Raw genomic sequence first — 23,602 nt, 5'->3', positions numbered from 1 at the left:
TTATGGAACAATGATGGCAGTAGCTGATATAATACGTAAGTAAAGTTTATATTGGTAAGTCTATATAAAATGAAAGTACCTGAACAAAATATTTATTTTTGATAAACTAGAAAAAAGCGAATTGTCAATTATTTAGGGATATTAACACATTTTTTACATACTTAATACCTAAATATTACTGATACTTACATTGAATTTATTACATTAGGTGTAACTAGATGTTAAAAATGCTCATTTTAAAACTTGGTTACAAATAACACAGTTTATGATGGACAATGTCAATTAAATTTTTTCCTCTTAATTTAACTTAGGGCTGATTTTTCAATCCTTACTTAAAACTTATTCATCGAATAACGTATTAAACTACCATTTCAAAAATGTATTCTAATTGTTCGTATATGACAGTTTACAGGTGACATTTTAAAATGTTCGTGTAATACTTTATTGGACGGATATATTAACCAAGGATTGAAAAGTCGGCCCTTACTTATCTAAGTAATTAATTATACAACATTGACTATAGAAATGAACCGTGGGCAAAGAATGTTTGTTTAAAATAATTGACAAATGTAGGTATAAAAATTAACACTAATTTATGATCGTATTTATAAGATAAGAAATAAATTATTATTGGTAGGATTGCAATATTATATTTTATCTACACTTAATAGGTATTTAAATGTATTTTATATTATTAACATGTACGTTTATTCTGAAAATTTGATTCTTATATCTTTATTGTCTTATTTATTTGGCCGTTGGCGCCTTTTATTGAATATTTCACCAAAAAAATCCCGACAAGATTATTTTGTCTATGGTTTCTATATGTTGCCATTTCAATTTCCAAACGTTTGTGTTCTTTTCTCCATTTTTATTATTTTGTTGTGATATTTATGCATACGTATTGTTTATTTTGTAATCAATGTGAATTTTTCCATATGATTGATATTTCCTTGATAAAAATTGGACTTGAATGACATTGAAGCGAATTGGGATAAAATAAAAGATGCGATTGAATTTGTGGTTTTATTTTATTACTCGCAATGTATATTATTTCTTACATACCTACACTTATATCAGTTTACTATTTACAAAATCAATATCTACAGATCTACTCATAAAATACGTTTAAAAACTGGCAGTTACACTTGACCTCTATGGTTCAAGATCTAAGGCAGTACATGCACACCGATATTTTTTTTATAATTTTATTTATTAATATCGTCGAGGCGTGGTCTCCGGTGAACAGTTGGACATTGCTGTAGAAGAACCGCTGGCGGAATGCATGAATTGTGTAAGTTTGGACAAATGGGCGGTCGCCCACGGCTCTAGAGGGCTACCCGTATCAAGGACTGGAGATATTCTGTGAATAAAACATTTTTATGGCTAAACTGAACTGAACTAGTAAATGCTCAAAGCTTAATCCTAAAAAAATTCAATTAATCTTACTAGTATGGGAAACCTAAAAAAAATTTTGTCACTCGCGTGCAAACATGAAAATGTTTGCCCACATATACCGAAAACTGCTGTACAAACATAATGACAAACATTGCAAATTTCGTCCTACACTTGCGTATTCCTACAAATGTAAAAACGAGATGTACAATTTATAAATGTAGCCATGGAATATGAATAATAGATGAAAGTCTCTAATATGTTCTGTTGTTATCTTGATAAGGATGTTACCGATTTCGTCGCGGTCTGGCAGTTTTGGGTCGAACTCTACGCGTTTCCGACTTGCTCTGTGGAGGAGCGCATTCTACGTCGGCGTCACTTCCTTCGCCTATAAATCAATAATTATTACAAAAAAAAGTCAAAAATTATTGCAAGTTCATAGTTATACAATCAAGTCTTCTTAAATATAAAACTGAATGCGATTTATACCTTGAATAAATAGAGAATGTTCGACTTGTGCCTGTCCCGTGGCGTGTTGTATACAAATGGGTCGCGCTGCTTTCATGCGATCGTCGCGATGTCCTGCTTTAGCCCTAATAAAATATAATAATTACCTATCTAAACTAGTAGAAAAAGAGCGTGTTAGAAGTAAAACTTCTTTGTCAAGATTCAAAGATACCAAAATCGTCGCCTTACTCCATGACGTGACGGTATTGCCATGACGCGACCTTGAAATTTTACTCACAACGCGCATATCACTTCAATAGTAAAAAAATAGATTGTAAAGGAAATAGTCAAATAACGAAATATGCAAAAAATAATTCCCTGCAATGTTTTTTTTTAATTGGATATTTATTCAAAAAAAGCATTAAGCATAGATAAGTTCCTTACGAATTGTTCCCAGAACTTATTGGTTCCTCCCAGGGTGCATCACTTTCCACTGCACTGCTCTCTGAAGCTACTAGATACATAGACCTAGAAAATTTTAATAATTTAGTAAATTTTCATTCAACGTTAAATTATTACCTAGGTTACTATTTTTAAGCTATTGCATGCATAGCTTTTATCTCAGACTGAGCGCGGCGACCGAATGTAAAAATTCCGTAACGAAAAAAACCTACACCCCCACTCCAACAGGCACAGCGATGCAATGCAGGATGCTATCAGCTATGCAATAGCTTTACCGCGGCATGGCAGTCCTCGAGTGCCACACGTGTTTTTTAAACTGAATTAAACTTACACTGTATGTATGTTCGGATCAAACCAACGCGCAAGCGAGATAGTTCTGTGGGCTCGAACAGTTAACGGCTGAGCGACGTACACGGACTGCTAGAGCGGTCGCGGTCGGTCCTTGACTGCTCGTGCTGTCGCTACAAAACGCGCAGTTGACGGTTTGAAGATGCTGGACGGCTCGAGCAGTCCCTATACGGCAGTGAATGAATGTCCATAGTTCACCGCGCGGTCGCGGCTTCAAGCCGTCGGTCTCAACTGCTTGAAGCGGTCCGTGTATTGCCGCCCTTAGAGCATTGGACCAACGACAATAAATTTGGTTTCAAGATTTATGACTATAAAGTAAAACCTAACCTGGCAGGCACATACAGGTGCGGGGGCGGCGGCGCGGCGCGGCGGGACGCGGTTCGCGCGCGTTTTGCGCGACACGCTCGGCCCAACACTGCACTGTCTATTTAGAAATTACGATATTATGACCAGTATTACTTATATTAATTTATCTTAGGAGTGAAGAAGCAGTAATATTCACAAACTAGGATGTCGAACAAAATAATAATTTACGTGTTGGTAGACAGTTACTTCACTAAAACTGGTAGAGTACTGGGAACGAGTAGAGTTGTTTGGTAGTGCACTGTACCCGTGTAGCCAATAAGGCGAAGGCTGACGCTTAGTTTATTAATTATTATATGATATATGTTACGGCTAAAGGTAGGTGTGAACATAAACTTAAGATTAGCCGGCTAAACTAAGGTTTATCTTCGAGAAGCAGCTAAAGTTCGATAACATGTTTGTTTGCGTCGTGATATTCCATCTTTAGCCGGTTAATGAGCACATTAACCGAAACGAAACGGCTAAAAATGTATTCGATGGGCGCGCCGGGCCGGCGGAGGGCTTGATTTTAACACTTAAACCTTTCTGTAATAGGGCAAATAGAACAATAGCGAGTCGGTTCTGGCACTTGCCGGCCGCTGCCGCGGCACGTGGGGGTCGCAGTTCAAACCTAACCTAACCTACTGAGTCGAATTTCACAACTAAACCTGTCATAATGGGCAAGTAAAAAAAAAAAATGTTGTGTGGTTTTATGAAACCACGGTAAAAGTGAAACTGTTCGAACTGTTCCGAACATTGCTTTGTGTAGCGCATGTCGCGTATATCGCGGCTGCCGAGTAGGTGCGCATGTCGCGTGTATCGCGGCTGCCGAGTAGGTATACCTACTCGGCAGCCGCGATACACGCGACATGCGCTACACAGACCAAAAAGTTTGAGACGATGTAATAAAAGTTTCACTTTAACAATAACGAGTCAGTTCTAGCATATTTCGTGTCAAAATAGTAAACATTACTTATTACATTGTTTCCTTTTCCATTTCCTTCTTCATTTTTAGCCAAGGGCCTGCGGTTACACTTAAGTTTAGCCGGCTAAAGATAGAACAAATTAACATTAACACCTCGTCGAAGATAAAACTAAGTTTAGCCGGCTAATCTTAAGTTTATGTTCTCACCTACCTTTAGCCGTAACATAATATATAATATTATGATAGTTAATAATTTTTTTTTATCGATACGTTTAGGCACAGTCACATATGTAATAAATAACTGACGCTTCAAACAAGACCTATATGATATATTTATAGGAAAAAACCTTGCCTACAGTGTGGGAAATAAAATTGTCGCCAAATTCACCAATGCTATGGCAGAATTAAACTACATCCATCGAAAAAGATTAATTCCATTTTTAAACTGCCTAGCTCTAAACACCGACCATGTAGTCCTTCAAATCTCTAATCCCATTGCAAAATTAATACTATCCTACTGGTATAGGTAAACCAGTGATGGCAATTAGGGAAATAAAAATTTTGAGTGTGCAACCCTAGGGAAAATGGACTGAACGATCTTGATACTGCGTATTTTTTATTTTGTCCTCAATATCATTAGTCACAGTACACAAGTGGAAAATACTGTATTTAATAATGAGATATCCACGTAATATTATGTAGGTACTTATTACATGTATAATATACATATTACTTTTCTAAAGGTAATACATAATATTATGTATCTACACATACCTAGATTTGAAAATATGGATGTAATGATAATGCAGATCAAAACTTTTACTATATTTAACGATTGTTAATAATTTTTTATAAAATAAAACAATAATAAAATAAAATCATGTTTATTTTCGTAAGTATTAACACATTATAAAATTGACTTGTACAGTGTACACCTTGGACTTGACAAATAGCCGAATTGGAAACTCCTGTAATAAGTTTTCATAAAATTATATTTTAATCAACAAACAATATTATAGTTACCTATTTATAACATTTTTAATTTAAAGTATCAAAACGGGTCAGTCCAACTTAGCAATAAAATCATTCACGCGCTTTAAAATTGAAAATTGTGATGTGTTTGACCCTTCTTCATCGAATATTTTTCTATACACATTGTAAACAACACCTCTTGCTTGTGATCGCAGCGGTTTTACCGACATTTCGAAGATTTTGAAGACAAAATCCTAAAAATTAATCATCAACACAAATAATTTGACAACCAATTTGATAGTTGTCAAATAAAGTTGCCACATGAAAATCTTTAATTTTTTAAATATAAATATGCCATCAGATTCTGGTAGACCTATATAATCCTATATTATTCACATCATTCTTATACCTAATGCCATTGCAAAATGAACTCTATCGTACCTGATATAGGGTCGCTATCCGTATGCTCCTGCCGCTCTCTCCGCCAACCGCTGTCGGGCGGCGGTTGGTCGGCGGCCACACCGAACAAGCCCGATACCGCACCAGCGACAACTAGACGCGATGACGTCACGTTTGTCTGGAAATGTTTTTTGAGACACAACTTAATTTACATTTACAGACGTTTAAAAAGTCGCGGTTAATTCTCAATGATACCAGTTTAATTATTATTAGAGACATACGACGTACATTCCTTATATCGGCCAATTCGGCTTTGCATGAAAAAAACATTTTAGTCAAATTCTGAAACTGAAATGTACAACTATCTAATAAGCTTGACGTAGCCACTATACTTGTTGATCAAGTTGACAAGGCAAAGTGTTTGGTTATAGGAATATTAAATTGATGATATTTTTATGCAATACACTTACGGATATAGTAACGTCAATTTCGGGGATACCATTCAATTCTGCAGCCTTTTCTGCTAAATTCTTCAACTCTGGGCTGTTTGAGCCGATCTTCTCCGCTTTCGTAACCAATTCCTTCATGTAATCTCTGAATATTTCTTGTGCTAAAATGTTTTTTTTTTATACTAGGTACTTATATAGTTATTTACATTTTACTCACAAGAATTGCATCATGGATATCAAAAGTTCACTTAAGAAAACATCATTATCATTTAAATTTAAAAATATACTTATTATGAGGAACTTACGTTTATTAACTTCATTTTGAATTAAAATTTCTGACACTTGTTGATCCACGTCCAACAATTTAGTCTGTTCTTTCAAAGCTGTGTTCACATTAGGTGTCTCTTTTGCTATATTGCTTGATATCGGACTTAGAACTATTTTCTTTTGAATCGTTGTATTTTGAGTTAGTATTTGAGATTGATTCATTTGCTTCTGAGCTCCGTTCACGAGTATATCTGGTGGTTGTTGTTTCGTATCTACGGCTGTAGTTAAAATCAAATAAGTAATTACTTATACAATATCTTATTTTGAAGGAGTAGTTAGGTTAAAGTTGTAGGGAATAATATTATGTTAACTTCCCAAGTTTTGTTAGTCTATTCAAAGTCCATGACAATATCCATTACATAGATATAAATTACCTACTAAATTTCATGTATTAAAGAGAACTAACCAGTATTAGTAAGATCAAGATCTTGAGCAAACGCCATCGCTGATAGCGCAGAAGATAACGCAACTCCGCCCACACCAGCTGCTTCTTTCACCACTTCGGGAGGTGGCACACTGAAAAAATACATAATAAAATAAATAAAGGTTTAAAAAAAAATAGTGTTTTTTCTTAATATGTGTGTGTATGTATTATCTTACAAGTGCAATGTATGATACATAAAGACATTTTAAGTTTGAAAAATCAGATGTTTTGCGCGAAGTGACAGTAGTACCCACCTCAACGCTTCGCTTATGAGGCGTGCAATACAATTATGGAAAAAAATACACTGACAACATCTTTATAAACATAACGCAACAATGGATTTTACATTCTATATTTTACGTGTTATAATATTTATAATATATCTTACGGAGCTTTTTTAGTAGGCGTTGAAATAGAGACTCTTCCCCACATGAGCCTACGTAGTTCCTCGCCCGTGATCCCGCGCTTACGCAGTTCCGCTATGGTCACTTTACCTACACGCTGGGAATTTTTTAATGGAATCGATTATTAGTAACCTTTCAATAATATTAATAATGTATTAAATTTGAAATTGTCTTATAATAAATACCACCAACTTTATACATACTTACAAAAAATATTAAAACAAAAATCAATGAAACAACTTGGCCTTAAATACTTACGTATTCAATAGTTATAAATACCCACCTTCCAATTGGCCAAAGCGCCTTTCCTCTGCTTGGCTCTGGTCTTCGCCTTACTCTTTATGACCATAACCCCGCGCTGCTCGTACCGCGGGTCATCTGATGGGCCCAGCCCTATAGAGTATTCTTGCAAATACTTGTGCGCGTCCTCTTGAGCCACCGAACGTTCTAGAGATACCACGATTTTCGCCCACTGGGTGAGGTTTCGATGTATTATAGGAACATATCAAATTTAGAGAAGTAGGTATGCATTTAATGTAATTTAAATTGCTAAATGTTAATTTAAATATTAAAGTAAATAGATTCACCGTTCACGTCACACATTAAAATTTAAAATTCAAGATGGTGTCCGATTTTACGAAAATAGGTACCTAAAAACATAAGATACCTACCTACTGTTTTCAGAATGTTTTTTGTCTTAGCTCAATTAGTCATTTCAAGGCGACGCGACAGCGTCTAAATACCTACTTATATTGCGCAATTTTAATTTATTCTAAAATATAATATGTCGTCACACTAAATTCAAAATGGCGTCGATATAATGAATTTAATGTTATTAATAATTATTAAATAACTTGCTATTTTTAGAAGTCCTATTTATAATTTCGCATAAAACAACTGAAATATTACCTGTTTAACCCATTCCTTTTCCGACTGTTCAATGACATGAGCATACGTGTTGCCCATCATGGCGATCAACATATTTAGCAGTAATATTGGTACAAATACCATGAATACGGCAAAAACTGTCTTTGATAGGTTGGGGTATATCGTCAGCGCGAGCTCTGAGTACTGGAAATACATGGTATAATGTCTATTTCGTATTAAAATTAACATTTATTACACGATAATGTATTTTTCTTAACTAGTTATGTTCATGCTGTTCATGATCCTTTTAAATTTCAAAAACAATTTATTATCGACTAAATATAATTTCTTGTAACTAAGATCCCATATATACCTTCAACCTTATGTTCAACAATCATATTTCATGTTGAACATTACACGTCCATCATGTGATAAAATTTTAAATTCAGGAAAATATAACACACTAGCTGCTCCGCGCGGTTTCACTCCCGTGGCTCCACCCCTGTTGGTCGTAGCGTGATGATATATAGCCTATAACCTTCCTCGATAAATGGGCTATCTAACACCGAAAGAATTTTTCAAATCGGACCAGTAGTTCCCGAGATTAGCGCGTTCAAACAAACAAACAAACAAACAAACTCTTCAGCTTTATAATATTAGTATAGATTAATAATCTCTTAAAATTTTACTCTCTATGGTCTATACTCTATACTCTATGGTATATTTTTTGATAAATTCTTGATATCTATAGCCATACATTCTACGGGCGTATTCAGAAAGAAAGCTTGAAACTTATAAGCGCTTATCGGCGCTTGTCATGTTCATATATTTTCCTGCGCGGGTTACCAGCGCTGACAAGCGCCGATAAGCGCTTATAAGCGCTTAAATAAGTTTCAAGCTTTCTTTCTGAATACGCCCTACGAAAAAAAATTGGTTGTCTGTAAGGTCGGTTTACTGACGATAGTTAAACGTGACAATGTCCGATTGTGCTTCTTTGTCGCTCGATCCGCGCTCTCGCTTACACTTCAAGCCTTACATGGAACGCCTCAGAGCGAGGTAACGCCGCATGAGTCATGTTTTTTCGTGCGTGCAGCCGGCTCTATCGAATTATAAGGGTGCACTCACACACATCAGTCACCGTCAAGTCACCGATGACTGATCGGTGACGGTTTGTGTACGTATCCACAAACACCAGTCACCGTCATGTTGTCCGTCAGTCACGTCGCCGGTTTGACTGAATCATTGAACACATACATCAGGTTAGTCAGTGATTAGACGTGTGTCACGCTAGAGAACATGTAGCAATTGACGGTAGCACGACGCTGACTGAACTGAGACGTGACGGCACCGGGTGAGTGGGGATAAAAGTATGGTACATGTATGGAAAGATTATTTGACGTGCCTGACCGGGGACGTCACTGATAGATTTCGTGCCGGCGACTGTCGTGTGGGAACAGAGTCATACTAGAACTATTGATACATATTTTTTTTAAATCCTGTCCGGTGACGTGCCGTGACGGTGACTGATGTGTGTGAGTGCACCCTAAGACGTTGTCACGTCAAAAAATATTCGGGCGGCAAAAACATATACTTAATTTTTTTTTAGACCGACTATCCACACTTGAAAAATGTAAAAGAAATTTACTACGATGTACTTACACTATAATCGCCGAGTGTAATCTGAAACAGTGCCATCCAAGTGCTTGGATAGCTAGAGTACAAAGTCGACTGAACGTTAGGGAATCCTAGAATGTTATATTGAGTTAGTTTCTTTAGAAAATCAGTTTCTTAAATATACACTTAGTAAACAACTGATAATTGTATATTCCCTATACTTAATAAAGTTATAAGTATGAAATATAACATGACGAGAATGGTCGACTATGAGAAAATCAATAGTAGGTAATTAATTGCTCTAATTTAGCTAACTACAAAATACAAATAAGATTCTGTTCAATATTTGCCCTTACCCTTGTAGAGAAAGTAGAAAGACTGCGAGAAGCCAAAAAGTACGATGCAATAGATAATACCAAATGTGAACATGTCACCGGTTATCATACTGTAGATCATTGTCACAAAGGGACCGGTAAGTTTGACTGCGCTAAAAATATATGAAATAATTATAATTTTTACTATCTTCCTATAATTTAAAAAGTAATAAGTTAATTATATATGAGACTAAAGATTTCATAAAACAAAACTAGCGCCAAAAATAGATTTGTGTTACCATGTACTAAAACGGCACTTACCCCGCGAAAAACATTAAAAGGAACCATGAGCCAGGCAGAACAAAAATCAAAATGGCTTCCTCTAGCATCGTTTGACGACTGAGCCTCGCCGGTATGCACGCGAGTAGTAAAAGATTTGAAGCCAGGAATATAAATTTTGCTGGTTCATGTATCTAGAAGAAATTTTTCACAATTTTAATATATTTCTTAAACAATTCACAGTTAATAGCATAAATTAATTTAAAAAATTATACATTAAAATAGGAGGAACTCCGGTATCTGTGGTAGTATAAACTGTGCTACAGATACCTAATATAATATTTTGTATTTTATACATTTTATTATATTATATTAAAAAAAATTATATAATTTGTAAATCCTTTTGAATTGAGGTCTTTACCGACTACAACGTATCATATTATGACCGTCAAGAAGGTGTGACGGCCACTTGCTGGTGCTGATTGGGGACAAAACGATCGGGCATAGTCTCATATTACAAATACTTTTTTTACCTGAAACCTTCCTGTTACGGTCCTAGTATGGTACATTGTAGTTGGTAGAGTCTCTCAAAGGAAAAGATGTACGAAGTGGGTCGGATGAAATAAGAGGAAAAACTTTAAGCCCCGACCAAAACCTAGAGCTTGCCGCTTTTCGTGATGTTTTCTGGAGTTATCTTCTTCTTGTCTAAAATATTTATCAACTATTAAAAATATAGTCAAATTACTACATAATCTTGGCTCAAAAATTTTTGATTTTTATTTTGCTAACTTAAAGTTTCATTAAGGCCTATTCGAATTGGGCACGCCATAGACTCTATTTATGTCTACCTCTATAATATACTACCAACGTAAAAGATTTTATCGCGTGCCAACGGGATACCGCTGGGCTACCCAGGCCATGGCGGTAGCAGGTACCGGTGTTCTCACAACGAAACCCCAGAAATCATAAATAATTATGGAAAAATGCATAGCCTCGAAAACAAACGATTCTATTAATTTGGTATTTACACTAATAGATAGGCTTCATTACGAATATTTTGGTAAATATATTTTATTGAAAGGACATTCTAAAGATGTTAATCAACATTTTGGGCGTATTCGCATTTCTAGCGCTGGCCGCCAGTATCGAGATTCAGTCACTGAGCACAATAAATAATAATAATATAAACTTTACGATTCAGTCCACAGACTCTGTGGCACAGAGTGACAGAGCTATAAGTATATTCATAAGTCACTGTCAAGTGTCAGTTTGCCGCAAGGTCTCAAGGGTGAAGCTTGTGTCGTTTGATAATGCGCCGTATTGTTATTCACTTGCAGTCTTCTCGCTCACTATTTTCTATAGCTATTCTAAAAACCTCTTTTTTTATGTGTTATTGTTGTTACGCATGTGATATGGTGTCCATATTTCGTAGAAGTTAGCTATTACTTAATTACTTATTGACTTTTGCGAAACGACGCTTTTGTTGTGTTTCTCAGTGATAATTCCTCAATACAATAAGACAATACTATATTTATTTTCTAAATCGAAAAATTATTGCACACACATTGCAATAGCATATCTAAATATTGATTTAGCGAGCAGCTGATTTTTAACTCTCGGCGTTGATCATGAGGAGTTTAGTGTAGTTGCATCCCAGCGTGTATATCATAAACACATTATTGGAATCTCAACCTTCCGCGCTGAGCACAACGTTGAAATTGGAACGAAGTTCCTTATCGCGCGTTGCGAAAGGGGGCTAGACGGAAAAAATTCTTACTAAAAGTAAGTTGTCAAGACACTTTTTCTAACATTTACGACCCTTTTTAAATCTTCGTAATATTTTTTATATTAATAAAGTTGTTGTGATGAAAATTCTTGACAAGAAAGTTCAATAGTAACACAATACGTGTACCGTTTTAGAAACATGATTCCATGATATTTTCTCTATAGAAAATAAAACAGTTTTCATTGTTATTTTTTTTAACTCTCTGGCATCTTCAAAATAACAAACGTAAAGTTACGACTTTTTGGATATTAACTATAAAATATACAACCTATACGTGTACCGAGTTAGAATTTTGAAATATGCGATGGTTTGGAAATAAACAAGAAATACTTGAAATTAGCGCGCGACCAGCCAATCTAGCGTGAGCCGCCCTGTACCTTCCTACCCCGATTGCTGCACGAGCACGGGCCCCGGAGGGCGGAGCCAGTCCCGCTCAGCGTTCCCAACCGTACGATAATTATCGTACAAACACGATAATTTGGTGCCTACGTACGATGTACGATAGCATGTTATTATCGTACGCTGATTTTACGATAATTTCTATCAGGCAAAATTCGAGAATTTATATTATTTCACCCATACAAATATGAAATTTTGACGTGTTTCATATCGAACTTTCATGGGAACAGTGAAATTTTGTCAGATTGAATTTTAAACTTGGCGCGTTTATTGAACATAAAGTGGAAATGGAATCGGTTCAGGTCTGTAGTCTGTACCACGCGTAAAACCAAAGATGAAAGAGTATAATGAATATTAAGGCACGTAAAACGTTTGGGTTTCTGTGTCCCGTTGATTTGACAGCGGTAGTTAAACAAAGATTAACTATAGAGAACTTGCATACTTATCAATATTACAATTTATATGATTTATTTATGAATAATTGACTTTATTCTAAAAAGTACGATAATTTCTATCCTTATTCGCCAAATGTACGATAATTTTACGCCTCTGGTACGATAATCAGCTCACTTCAGGTTGCTAACACTGGTCCCGCTTCGGCCGTCACACGGGGAACTTGTGTCGCTTGTCGTCGAGTCGCGCAATCGTTACAAAAAGGGTGACAACACGATAAGACAAAATGGGTAATAAAGAAAATAGAAAGAAGAAACATAGAGGTTGGAGGAAAAAGAATGCTTACAATTGGAACAAATTAATGAAGTAAGTTGGTTTTAAATATAATCCCAAACATATTATGTTTCCTACTTCAGTTACCACAAGCCAATTATTATGCCTACTGATTAAGTTTATATAACATTTTATTTGTTAATAATAAAAAAATATTATTATAACTTAAAAAAAAAATATTACAATTCCTTCACTAATTAATCGAAAGGAACTTCGTTCCATCCGGGTGTCCCTTGACACCTCTCAAGTTTTTTCTTTGCACTTTGCCTCATTACTTGAATTATAAGTGCAATATCGCAACACACTCGAGGGCATATTTGATGAGTTTCTTGCTTTAAAACTAACAAGACATGAACGCGATCATCGCGCTAAAGCGACTGAGTGCAGTGAGGCCATTTGACCTATGTTTATTTATTTATTTATTTATTTATTTAGAATTTCCAACAAAGGATACAGATTACATTTGTTACATCTAATTATTTAAGTACATGGTCTTCTGCACCTTTAATTACAGGAAATTACAGCGTTCAAAATATTTATTACAATTAGTTACAATTCGTCAATTTATTAAAAAATATTAGTTAAAAAAAATTAAAAGAACTTAATAACATTGATTATATATGTTGAGCGGAACATAAGTGACGTAGGCGGTGTCGTCACCATACGTAGTAATATTATCTCAATGTTATTTACAGAATACACATAATTTTTTATGGGATAATTTTTTTTATGATTAACCATATGCATCACTAAATTTTTGATAAAACTGTACATTATAGGGCGTAGAGTTGAGACTTGAGAGTCGTAATTTTTTTTTGTGGAAGTAACTTTCTATAGTAATTTTCCGATTTTAAAAAATTCGTAACTCAAAAACTAAAAGTTTGCTCAAAGTGAAATTTCAGATTTAGGTTCCATAGGACAATAGGTAACTACAAAAAAAATAACGACTCTCAACTCCATGCCCTATAATGTATAGTTTAGCCAATTTTTTTTACCATGTTTTAGCATAAAGAAGGAGCTTGCTGCTAGTATTCAAAAGGAAACACCAACAGATTCTCCACAACTTTACGTAAATAATGTGTACGTATTAATATAATTATATTATATTATACCGTATTTATTATACCGTATATATTCTACCTTACTATGCAGGGTGACTTAATCTATATACCTACATATCTCTATACAGGGTGTCCCACTTTCGGTATACTAAGCGCGAAGGGACTTGTAGTTTTGCATACACTGATCACATAAAAAATACTTAAATAACAAAATTACGTGAAAAATTTTTTGCTAAATTTTTCCTTAAAATCCATGTATTCTTCTCTAGCTTCGCGCAACCGGCATATACCGCTTCGCTAATGTGAGCATTTTGTCTATGAAAACATAATTTTAAACGATAGCTCACGTGCAGGTGGCAAAGTTGGGCGGGTTGCTTGTTAGGGGTGTACACATGGAATTTTAAGAATTCCTCTATTTGAAAAAAAAATGTGTCTGGAATTTTATAAGTATTTTTTACGTACTCAGCGTATGCAAAACTACAAGTCCCTTTGCGCTTAGTATACCGAAAGCGGGACACCCTGTATACAATCTTAGCATATAATAACATCATATAAAATCATCAAACTTAGGGCGTGATGCAGCAGACACCGAAGTCAAAAATATAGTTTTGAGAATTTTTGTCTGTTTATCTGTATGTATGTCCGGGCTAAATTCAAAAAGTACTGCATAGATTTACTTCAGGTGCACAGATAGCTAGAGACCTGAGGAAGAACATTGGATACTAGGTTATATCCCGGAAATCCCACGGGAACGGGAACTGTGCGGGTTTTTCTTTAACTACGCGGGCGAAGCCGCTGGCGGAAATCTAGTCTATTCTAGAAATAGATTAATGGAAGAGAAGGGGTGAAAGTAACTATAGCTCAGATATGTAATGTATACTTTTTTTTTACTCCAAATGAGCCCTCCCCTTCAAAACTATTACACCTATATCAAGTCACCCTGTATATTAGGTATAAATAAACCTACTTAAATTACTGGACAGTTGGTGTGTGTGTATTTGATTGTATGCATTTTAAATTTAATAATATTTGTAGGTCTGTTGATAACGAAACTGATCCCCTAATAACGATTAAAATAGAACCAATGGAAAGAAGCAATAACGAGTGAGTATTTTTCCAGTTCAGCGCGCGCGCGCGGGGCGGTGAGACGTGTCTGTGCGCATTAACGTTTAATTTGCAATAATGGCGAATACATTAAAATGTATTAGTTGTAATATTATCATCGATGAATTACTCGCGTATGTGCAGAATAAAATATCGGTTATTGATGAAGAAAGCCTCGTAAGAATTTGTGTATCAGCCTTTCAAACGGAAGAAATTGAAAAATCAAAGGCGTTACTTTTTGAATCGGTAAAAATTGACAAGAAAAAACTCGTACGGAAAGGACAAGGGAAAGAAAACCGAACATTATATGACATTATTGGCTTATTCAAATCCACCGAACCGGACTCATTACCAGTTTTTGTTGCTAGAAGACTAGAAAAGTTACCACCAATTACATTTGACCATTTAGATGTATCGGATCTTCTTAAGAAAATCGCCGTAATGCAAAATGAAATTAAAGATTTTAAAAATTCTTTCGCTTCAATGAGTCAATTAAATGAAGTTAAGGAAGACGTTCACAATATTAAAACCAGCTTAAGTTTACCTATAAAAGAGTCTCGTAACATTAATCATAAAAGAGGTGCTGCAAAAAACAGCCCAGTAACAGAGATACATTTAGATGATCCAACTAATAACATGATGAATACGGATTGTTCATCATCCCCGAAGAATAATAAACACATTCTGAAACAAAGGAACTGCAAAATTACTACGAGAAATATAGAGGGTACTTTAACACCGCGACCGTTATGTGTAACGGAAAGTTCGCAGTCGGGCGCACGGTCAGAGTGTGATACTGATTGGACCTTAGTGTCTAGGCGTTGTCATTGACATTAAAAATCGCATGAGAGGTAAAAAAGGCACATCAAATAGCATTGATTGTAATTTCAAAGCGGTTCAGTCATCAGTTGACATTAAAAATCGCATGAGAGGTAAAAAAGGCACATCAAATAGCATTGATTGTAATTTCAAAGCGGCTGATCGGAATGTACCTATTTTTATATCTAACGTTCACACAAGTACGAACGAGAAAGACATCGAGAATTATATTTTGACTAAAACTCAGATGAATATTAAATTGGAAAAAATTGCGTCTAAAAAACTAACACACAACGCTTACAAGTTTTTTATACCGGACTCTAAAAAAGATATATTTTTGGACGACAACCTGTGGCCCACAGGGATTATATTTCGGCGTTTTGTGAATTTTAAAAATAAATCCTCGAATTATAAACATTCGCAGGAGGTCGGCCCATTACAAAAACATAATGGATAAAAAAGTTAAACTGGTAAGCTTTAATTGCAAAAATGTTAAAAGGTCTATTGACAGTATAAGGCAGTTGTGTATGGACGCGGACATAATTGCGTTGCAAGAAACTTGGTTGCTACCGCATGACCTTTCATACCTACACAATATTAGCGATGAATTCGCTTGTACGGGAACGTCGGCGGTGGACACTGCGGCGGGCGTGTTGCGAGGCAGGCCGTACGGAGGCTTAGCTTTGTTATGGCGAAAGAGTGTGTTCAACAATGTGTCGATTGTGCAGTGCAGTGATAACCCACGCGTGTGCGCAGTGAAAATAGTGCTAGAGCAAAGGTCTGTTTTAGTGTTCAATGTGTACATGCCGACAGATTCGGCGCAAAATTTAGTGGATTTTACGGATTGCCTTAGCTTGGTGAGTGCGATTATTGAAACTTCTAACATTGAAAACTGTTATATTTTAGGGGACTTTAATGCACATCCAAATGAGTTATTCTATGGAGAATTGTTAAATTTTTGTAAAGAATTCGAATGGAGTTGTGTTGATACGGAACTGTTAGGTATAAACACAAACACATACACTTTTGTCAGTGAGTCGCACGGATCTAGGAGGTGGTTAGATCATTGCGTAGTTACTAAAGCTGCGCGTAAATCAGTCTGCTCGGCATACGTAAAGTATGATACGTTATGGTCTGATCACTATCCTCTCATTTTAGAATGTATTTTTCAAAATGTGTGTGTGAAAAAATCACCAGTTAGCTGTAGTGTAAACAAGGCTATATGGGGCGATAGAAATATAAATCAAATAAAATCTTATACAAGTAAATGTCATGAAAAATTAAGTTTAATACAGTGCCCTATAGTCTTGAGAAGCTGCATGCACGGCGTCTGTAATAATCAAAACCATTATAGCGTAATTGACGAGTTGTATGAATTGATTGTGCGTGGTCTCAGTGACTCTGCCGTGGCCTGTTCGGGACGTAGCAAGTCCAAGAAAGTTGTGATAGGTTGGAGTAGACTTGTGGCTGGTGCATACAGGGAGGCCAGGTATAAATATTCAGTATGGGCGCGGAGGGGTAAACCACACATTGGAATTGAATATAATGAGATGTGTGAATCTAGAAAAATTTTTAAAGCACGTCTTAAATGGTGTCAGAACCATGAAGAACAAATCAAAATGGACAACTTAGCGTCACATCATTCGCGTAAAGATTTTCGTTCTTTTTGGAAACAGACTAACAAACTGAACTGTAAACATGGCCTCCCTGTATCTGTAGGTGGCGCTAATGATCCTGTTAGTATTGCTAACCTCTTCAAAGAGCATTTTAAAGTTACGTCTCCATTAGGTCCGAGTCTGTCTGTGCCTGATACTGTGGATCAGGATGATCGGGAATTTAAAGTCACTGCTTTAGAAATTCAGCGAATAATAAGTAAAATGTCTAAAGGAAAATCTCCCGGTCACGATGGTCTAAGTATTGAGCACCTAAAGTATGCAGGGCCTCACATATCGAGAGTGTTATCAATGTTTTTTAATCTGTGTATTCAGCATAAGTATCTTCCCAGTGATTTAACAAAAACTATCGTAGTGCCAATTGTTAAAAATAAAACAGGTGATTTAGCGGACCAGACCAACTATAGGCCTATTTCTCTTGCAACGGTAATTGCAAAGGTATTTGACAGCCTGCTTAATGAACAACTAAACAGGTACGTAGAAATACACCAAAATCAGTTTGGATTTCGATCGGGACTTTCTACGGAAAGTGCAATATTGTCTTTAAAGTGGGCTGTCAAGTACTATATGGACCGAAATACGCCAATATATGCGTGCTTCCTTGACCTGTCGAAGGCGTTTGATCTGGTTTCTTATGATATCCTTTGGGATAAGTTAAAGAAAGCTAATGTACCGTCCTCTCTTATTAACACATTTAAATGTTGGTACAGAGGCCAGATCAATCAAGTCCGATGGGCGGGGGCTTTATCTCAGCCGTTTGGGCTGCAATGCGGCGTGAGGCAGGGGGGGTTAAGTTCGCCCACGCTTTTCAATGTATATGTCAACGAGCTGATTGAATCACTCAGCAACGAAAGGATTGGTTGTCATATTGATGGAGTTTGCATCAACAATGTAAGTTACGCAGATGATATGGCGTTGCTGAGTGCTTCAATCTGCGGTCTTAGAAGATTAGTGGCCATCTGTGAAGAGTACGCTGCTCTTCATGGATTGGTCTACAATACTAAGAAAAGTGAAGTCATGGTCTTTGAGTCTGGGCGCCGAGTTACGCATTTTTTACCCCCAATACGTTTGAACGGAGTGCCATTGGGGAGGGTCTTTAAATTCAAATATCTCGGACACATATTGACCCCTAGACTCAGAGACGATGATGATATTGAAAGGGAACGACGGGCACTGGCAGTGAGGGCAAATATGATAGCTCGTAGGTTTGCACGTTGTTCTAATGAAGTTAAAAAAACCCTATTTCGTGCGTATTGTACATCTTTTTACACGTGCAGCCTATGGGCTAGTCATACTCAACATTCTTACAGCTCGCTCCGTGTTCAATATAATAATGCGTTCCGGGTGTTAATGGGGCTGCCCCGTTATTGCAGCGCATCAGGGATGTTTGCAGAAGCTCATATAGACTGTTTTTACGCTACAATGCGAAAGAGATGCACATCCCTGGTGCGCCGTGTGCGGGACAGCCCCAATGAAATCATGCGCTGTATAGCGAGTCGACTCGACTGCTGGTATGTGAACCACTGCTGCAGACTGTCTGCTTCCTTGATAGCTTTGTAGCGGTGGAGTACATTTCTAGCAGTCAAAATAAATTTTATTTTTACTAACATAATTTTTAAGATAATAATTGTTACTAACAAAATGAGTCCTGGTTACTTGAATAAATAAATGAATTATTATTATTATTATTATTATTAATCTATATACGTACATATTATTATTATCTATCTTCACTACATAGTATAAAACAAAGTCGCTTTCCCTGTCCCTATGTCCCTATGTCCCTATGTCCCTATGTCCCTTTGTACGCTTAAATCTTTAAAACTACGCAACGGATTTTGATGCGGTTTTATTTAATAGATAGAGTGATTCAAGAGGAAGGTTTATATGTATAATAACATCCATTAAATAGTGGAGAAGTACTGTTATTTTCGAGATTTCTAATGTGATGTAGTAAAAAATTACATTTTTTCCGCTTACATTGCTAACGCTGGCTGAACCCTACGAGTTTTATCAAAATAATGTACTAAGTATTATACACATTGAAAAGGTCTACAGAAAAGTCCGCGATGGTGTACATGTCTATCTCTTATGGATAACCCACAATAACTTTTTTTTGTCATTTACTTTTTACGACAAATAATGGCTAATTTTCGAAGCGATTTTAACCAATACGGCATTAATCCTTAACCAATTAAATACCTTGAATACATTGTTCACTTAATATAGATCTTTATGGCCCTTTACACCGTATGATTTAAGTGAATATTTTCGAAGATATTACAGATTTAAAAATTGCGGGACGTAGCGATTGCGGCGGTACCGGCCGGCCCGGCCGCCCGGCTATATAGGTATTTTATACCCGTGCGAAGCCGGAGCGGGCCGCTATGCTTTTAATTTTTATATATACACAACGTTCACAGTTTTTCTGTAGTGTATTTAGTATCAGCGCGGCGGTGCAGGGGCGGGTCGCTAATATTACATAAAATAAAATCGTAGGAAAGTCAAAACTGTATATTGAATATTTTTTAAAGAATACTTGGGGCGCGATCTACAATAGATACCGAAGCCAAAAATAAAGCCAAAAATATAGAATTTTTGTCTGTTTGTCGGTATGTATGTCCGGGCTAATCTCAAAAAGTACTACATGGATTTACTTCAAATTTGGCACAAAGGTAGCTCTAGACCTGAGAAAGGAACGGGACAGTACGGGAACTGGGAACAGGTACGGGAACTATGCGGGTTTTTCATTGACTACGCGGTCGCGGTCGGTACGCGGCAAAGCCACTAGCGAAAAGCTAGTAAAATAAATAAAAATGAATCACAAAATGTGTTGGTAAGCGCATAACTCGAGGGCGGCTGAACAGATTTCGTTAATTATTTTTATGATATTCCTTGAAGTACGATTATGGTTCATATAAAGAGAAAACGTAAACATGTATCACGGGCGATGCCGGGGTGGACCGCTAGTATTAAATAAATTAAAATTACTCTACTTTACGCTAGCCGCGAGGAATGAAAATAAGGAATCCTTCATACATTGAAATCGAGTCGCTATTGTAGAAAGAAAAATTGACCCGCAATCAAACGAATGCACCACAGCATTCGCTTTTAAACGTTTGTTTTACCTTCAATATTAATTTTATAAATTTGAGTATATAATTGATTATGACGAAATGTATATATAATTATATCGGTTGTTATATTAAAAATTTAATTAAAAAATATTTACTGTTTTGCCATGTCTGTTACTTTACTTGTATTCGAAATAGTTCGCATAGATACGCGTTAGATGGCGCACATTTTAATTTGCGAAGTATTGTAGAGGTTGGGGTGTAGGCTGTAGCTGTGGCGCGGCAAAGAGTGAACAAATACTCAAGATCATTTTGACCAGGGCCTTATATGAATGAATTTAATTTCGTCATGTTCCGTCGTTATCACTAACCCCAAACCCGTTACTCCTATTATCAACAAGCTAAATAATCTTACCGTTTGATATAAGCGACAACACCTTGATTCGTGATTTCATCCCCTTGCTGCAGTGTAATATAGCGTATTCCACTCCTAGAGTCTGTTATTACTTACCCCCACACTATCTTCGCTATATAAAGCTATTTCTTACCAATTGTTTGATATAAGCGACAACGCCCTGATTCTTAATCTCATCTCCTTGCTGCAGTATAATATAACACAAGGTACTCATTATTGTGCCCAGTTCACACGCGAGTCGTATTCCACTCCTAGCGTCTGTTATTTCGAGCCCCCAGTCTGGGTAAGCGTCTGCTTCTGCACTACTGTGACGTAAATATACTGATACGGAGAGTAAGAGCAAGTGAAGCATGAGTATCATCAGACGTTTGAGGAACTTTTTCTGAAATAAGTTTGAGAAATCAATTAATAACTAATTGGAAACAAAGACAATTGTATATTAAAGACATTATGTCAATAAAATACCATAAACATTATAACACGGAGCAGATCAGCCATCAGTTCATTTCAACTTACCCTAGCGAACGTTTTCCATTTTTCTTCAAGAAGCCTTTGAATAATGCCACCATCTAACATGTTTAAGTGTTCCTGTTTTGTTCCGTTCAAGATTATGAACAACGCAGAATTCCAATCTGAAAAATGATTTACTCAACTAACTTCATTTCAAATCTTAATAATGAATGATATATTTTGAAGATAAATATGGAGACTCTAAAATTTAAAAAAATTAGAAATCATACATTCGTGGAAGCATAGAGGGGCGGCAATATTTACAAAAATATATTATACTAGCGGTCCGCCCCGGCTTCGCCCGTGGTACATATTTACGTTTTCTCTACATAAGAACCATCCTCGTACTTCAAGGAATATAATAAAAAAAGAATTATCGAAATCGGTTCAGCCGTTCTCGAGTTATGCGCTTACCAACACATTTTGCGATTCATTTTTATATATAAGATTTTGCTTACTTGTCCGACCATCTGGCAATAACGTATCCAAAGCATTCAACGGATATGCCGAGCACGTGATATTGGAATACCTCCAGAACTCTCTTGAAGACAGTTCCAACATTTCTCTGAACACAGACGCTCTACCAAGCTGACAGGCGAGCGTTAGTGGTGTGAAACCGGCTTTATTCTGTCTGCCGTTGCTTGCGGGGACTTTTGGGTGACGGAGGGCATAGCCGAACATGTCCTTGAATATAATTAATTAGGTATTCGTAATAATCGTAAAGTAGTTTAAAATGCGAAGACAAAAATACAATGGTGTGTTTGTAATTTTTATGTATGTTCAACTTGTAAACTCATTTTGATTAATGAGGTAGCAATTGAAATTATTTTTACATAATTAGGCGATATGATAAACACATCTGTGTAATTAGTTACGTTAGACTTAATTCAATATGTGGAGGTCTAAAAAGCAGTAGTATAAATTTATTTATTTATAGGTGTGCGGAAGAATTCTAACAAATACCCGCGGCCCCATCGGGTTGCTTTTAAGTAAAAAAGAATGAAAAATTGATCCATATAACTGGATTATCCTTGTTTAGAACAGACATAGATATCTATTTATATAATATTTTCTTGTCCATATATTCTCACCAATTTATCACAAACAACGACCATATGCAGTATCATGTTCCCAAACGAATCTTGCGCATCAGGATCAGCATCAGAATCCAAAAGAAGGTTATACACGGCTTCGTTTGCACAACACGCTGCCCAAGCTAAGGGATATTCTCCCAAATACGCGAGCCCTTCGTAGTTAGTTTGGCGGGTTGGTGGCACGCGCTGCTGGTCGCGAGGGAGAAAGAAACTACCTATGTACAATAGGTAATATGTTCAATATACAGAATTAACGAAAATAAGTGCATCACTTCTTGCAGGCAGCTTCACTACATCAATCCCAACAACATCTATTCTACGACTTTTTAAAACAGTCAATTAAAAATTTAATTGACTTTTTAAAAATTTTGGTTTTTCCAAAGTTACATTTTTCATCTACCTATATTTGTTTAAAGGAAGCATCTTAAAAGTTTTCCATCAGTAGCAATACTCACCAATGGCTCTTTGATTGACATCAGCACCAGCTTCGACTAAATCTTGTACTAATTCATTGTTGCTGTACGCAATAGCAAGATGCAATGAACTGGCACCTATAAAATAAAACGAAATATTCATAAATTGTTCCATAGTTCTACAAATTTGTATAGATTAAATCAAACGAATTATTTTCATACATAAACAGAGCAATGCAATTAACTTATGTTTTAAGCAATGAATTAAATTATATACCTAAATATTCTTCGCCTTCCACGACATCTAGTGATAGTTTGGGAAAACATTTCACTAATGTTCTTGCTAAACGTGTGTGTATCTGAAATTGGATATAATATTATACATATTGGGACCGGTTTCACAGATTCTTGATAAGTTTGACAACGATGTATGGAGATTTAAGCTCGTTATTAATTATTGAGGACAAACAATAAAAAATGTTTATAAACTAATATTGGAACAAAATATTAATAATTTTGAATGGGGGGGGGGCAACCAAACAGTATATTATTATTTTATT

General features: G+C 36.0%; 2 protein-coding genes across 3 annotated transcripts in view; one reads left to right on the top strand and one right to left on the bottom strand.

Moving 5' to 3' along the window:
- Positions 1–1,026: 1,026 nt before the first annotated feature.
- Positions 1,027–23,602, bottom strand: part of iav (transient receptor potential cation channel subfamily V iav) — a 24,295-nt gene continuing 1,719 nt past the window's right edge. Inside the window, exons 4-24 of the mRNA XM_089710941.1 lie at positions 23,320–23,401; positions 23,085–23,180; positions 22,627–22,844; positions 21,994–22,219; positions 21,542–21,657; positions 21,159–21,407; positions 10,011–10,162; positions 9,732–9,862; positions 9,421–9,506; positions 7,804–7,965; positions 7,178–7,366; positions 6,879–6,991; positions 6,473–6,582; positions 6,045–6,284; positions 5,761–5,900; positions 5,333–5,468; positions 2,980–3,076; positions 2,287–2,370; positions 1,885–1,988; positions 1,687–1,783; positions 1,027–1,363 (exon numbers count right to left, since the gene is read on the bottom strand). Coding sequence (XP_089567067.1) covers positions 1,216–1,363; positions 1,687–1,783; positions 1,885–1,988; positions 2,287–2,370; positions 2,980–3,076; positions 5,333–5,468; positions 5,761–5,900; positions 6,045–6,284; positions 6,473–6,582; positions 6,879–6,991; positions 7,178–7,366; positions 7,804–7,965; positions 9,421–9,506; positions 9,732–9,862; positions 10,011–10,162; positions 21,159–21,407; positions 21,542–21,657; positions 21,994–22,219; positions 22,627–22,844; positions 23,085–23,180; positions 23,320–23,401 — 2,976 coding nt within the window. The 3' untranslated portion in view covers positions 1,027–1,215. The remainder of the gene's footprint in view (positions 1,364–1,686; positions 1,784–1,884; positions 1,989–2,286; positions 2,371–2,979; positions 3,077–5,332; positions 5,469–5,760; positions 5,901–6,044; positions 6,285–6,472; positions 6,583–6,878; positions 6,992–7,177; positions 7,367–7,803; positions 7,966–9,420; positions 9,507–9,731; positions 9,863–10,010; positions 10,163–21,158; positions 21,408–21,541; positions 21,658–21,993; positions 22,220–22,626; positions 22,845–23,084; positions 23,181–23,319; positions 23,402–23,602) is intronic.
- LOC149477453 (uncharacterized) overlaps positions 11,238–23,602 on the top strand; it is a 24,767-nt gene continuing 12,402 nt past the window's right edge. The window contains exons 1-5 of one of the 2 annotated variants that reach the window (XM_089710944.1): positions 11,238–11,750; positions 12,095–12,188; positions 12,750–12,912; positions 13,885–13,959; positions 14,976–15,044. In XM_089710944.1, the coding sequence (XP_089567070.1) occupies positions 12,833–12,912; positions 13,885–13,959; positions 14,976–15,044 (224 nt within the window). In that variant the 5' untranslated portion in view covers positions 11,238–11,750; positions 12,095–12,188; positions 12,750–12,832. Of the gene's footprint in view, positions 11,751–11,800; positions 12,189–12,749; positions 12,913–13,884; positions 13,960–14,975; positions 15,045–23,602 lie in introns of those variants that run through there. The other variant, XM_089710945.1, reaches the window with a different exon arrangement.

Source organism: Colias philodice, chromosome 25 (assembly GCF_061535455.1).
Source record: "Colias philodice isolate Cphi_HAF_F1 chromosome 25, ilColPhil1 Martin Lab GWU primary, whole genome shotgun sequence".
In the NCBI taxonomy this organism is placed as follows: domain Eukaryota; kingdom Metazoa; phylum Arthropoda; class Insecta; order Lepidoptera; family Pieridae; genus Colias; species Colias philodice.
This window is presented reverse-complemented; position numbering and strand designations above follow the sequence as displayed.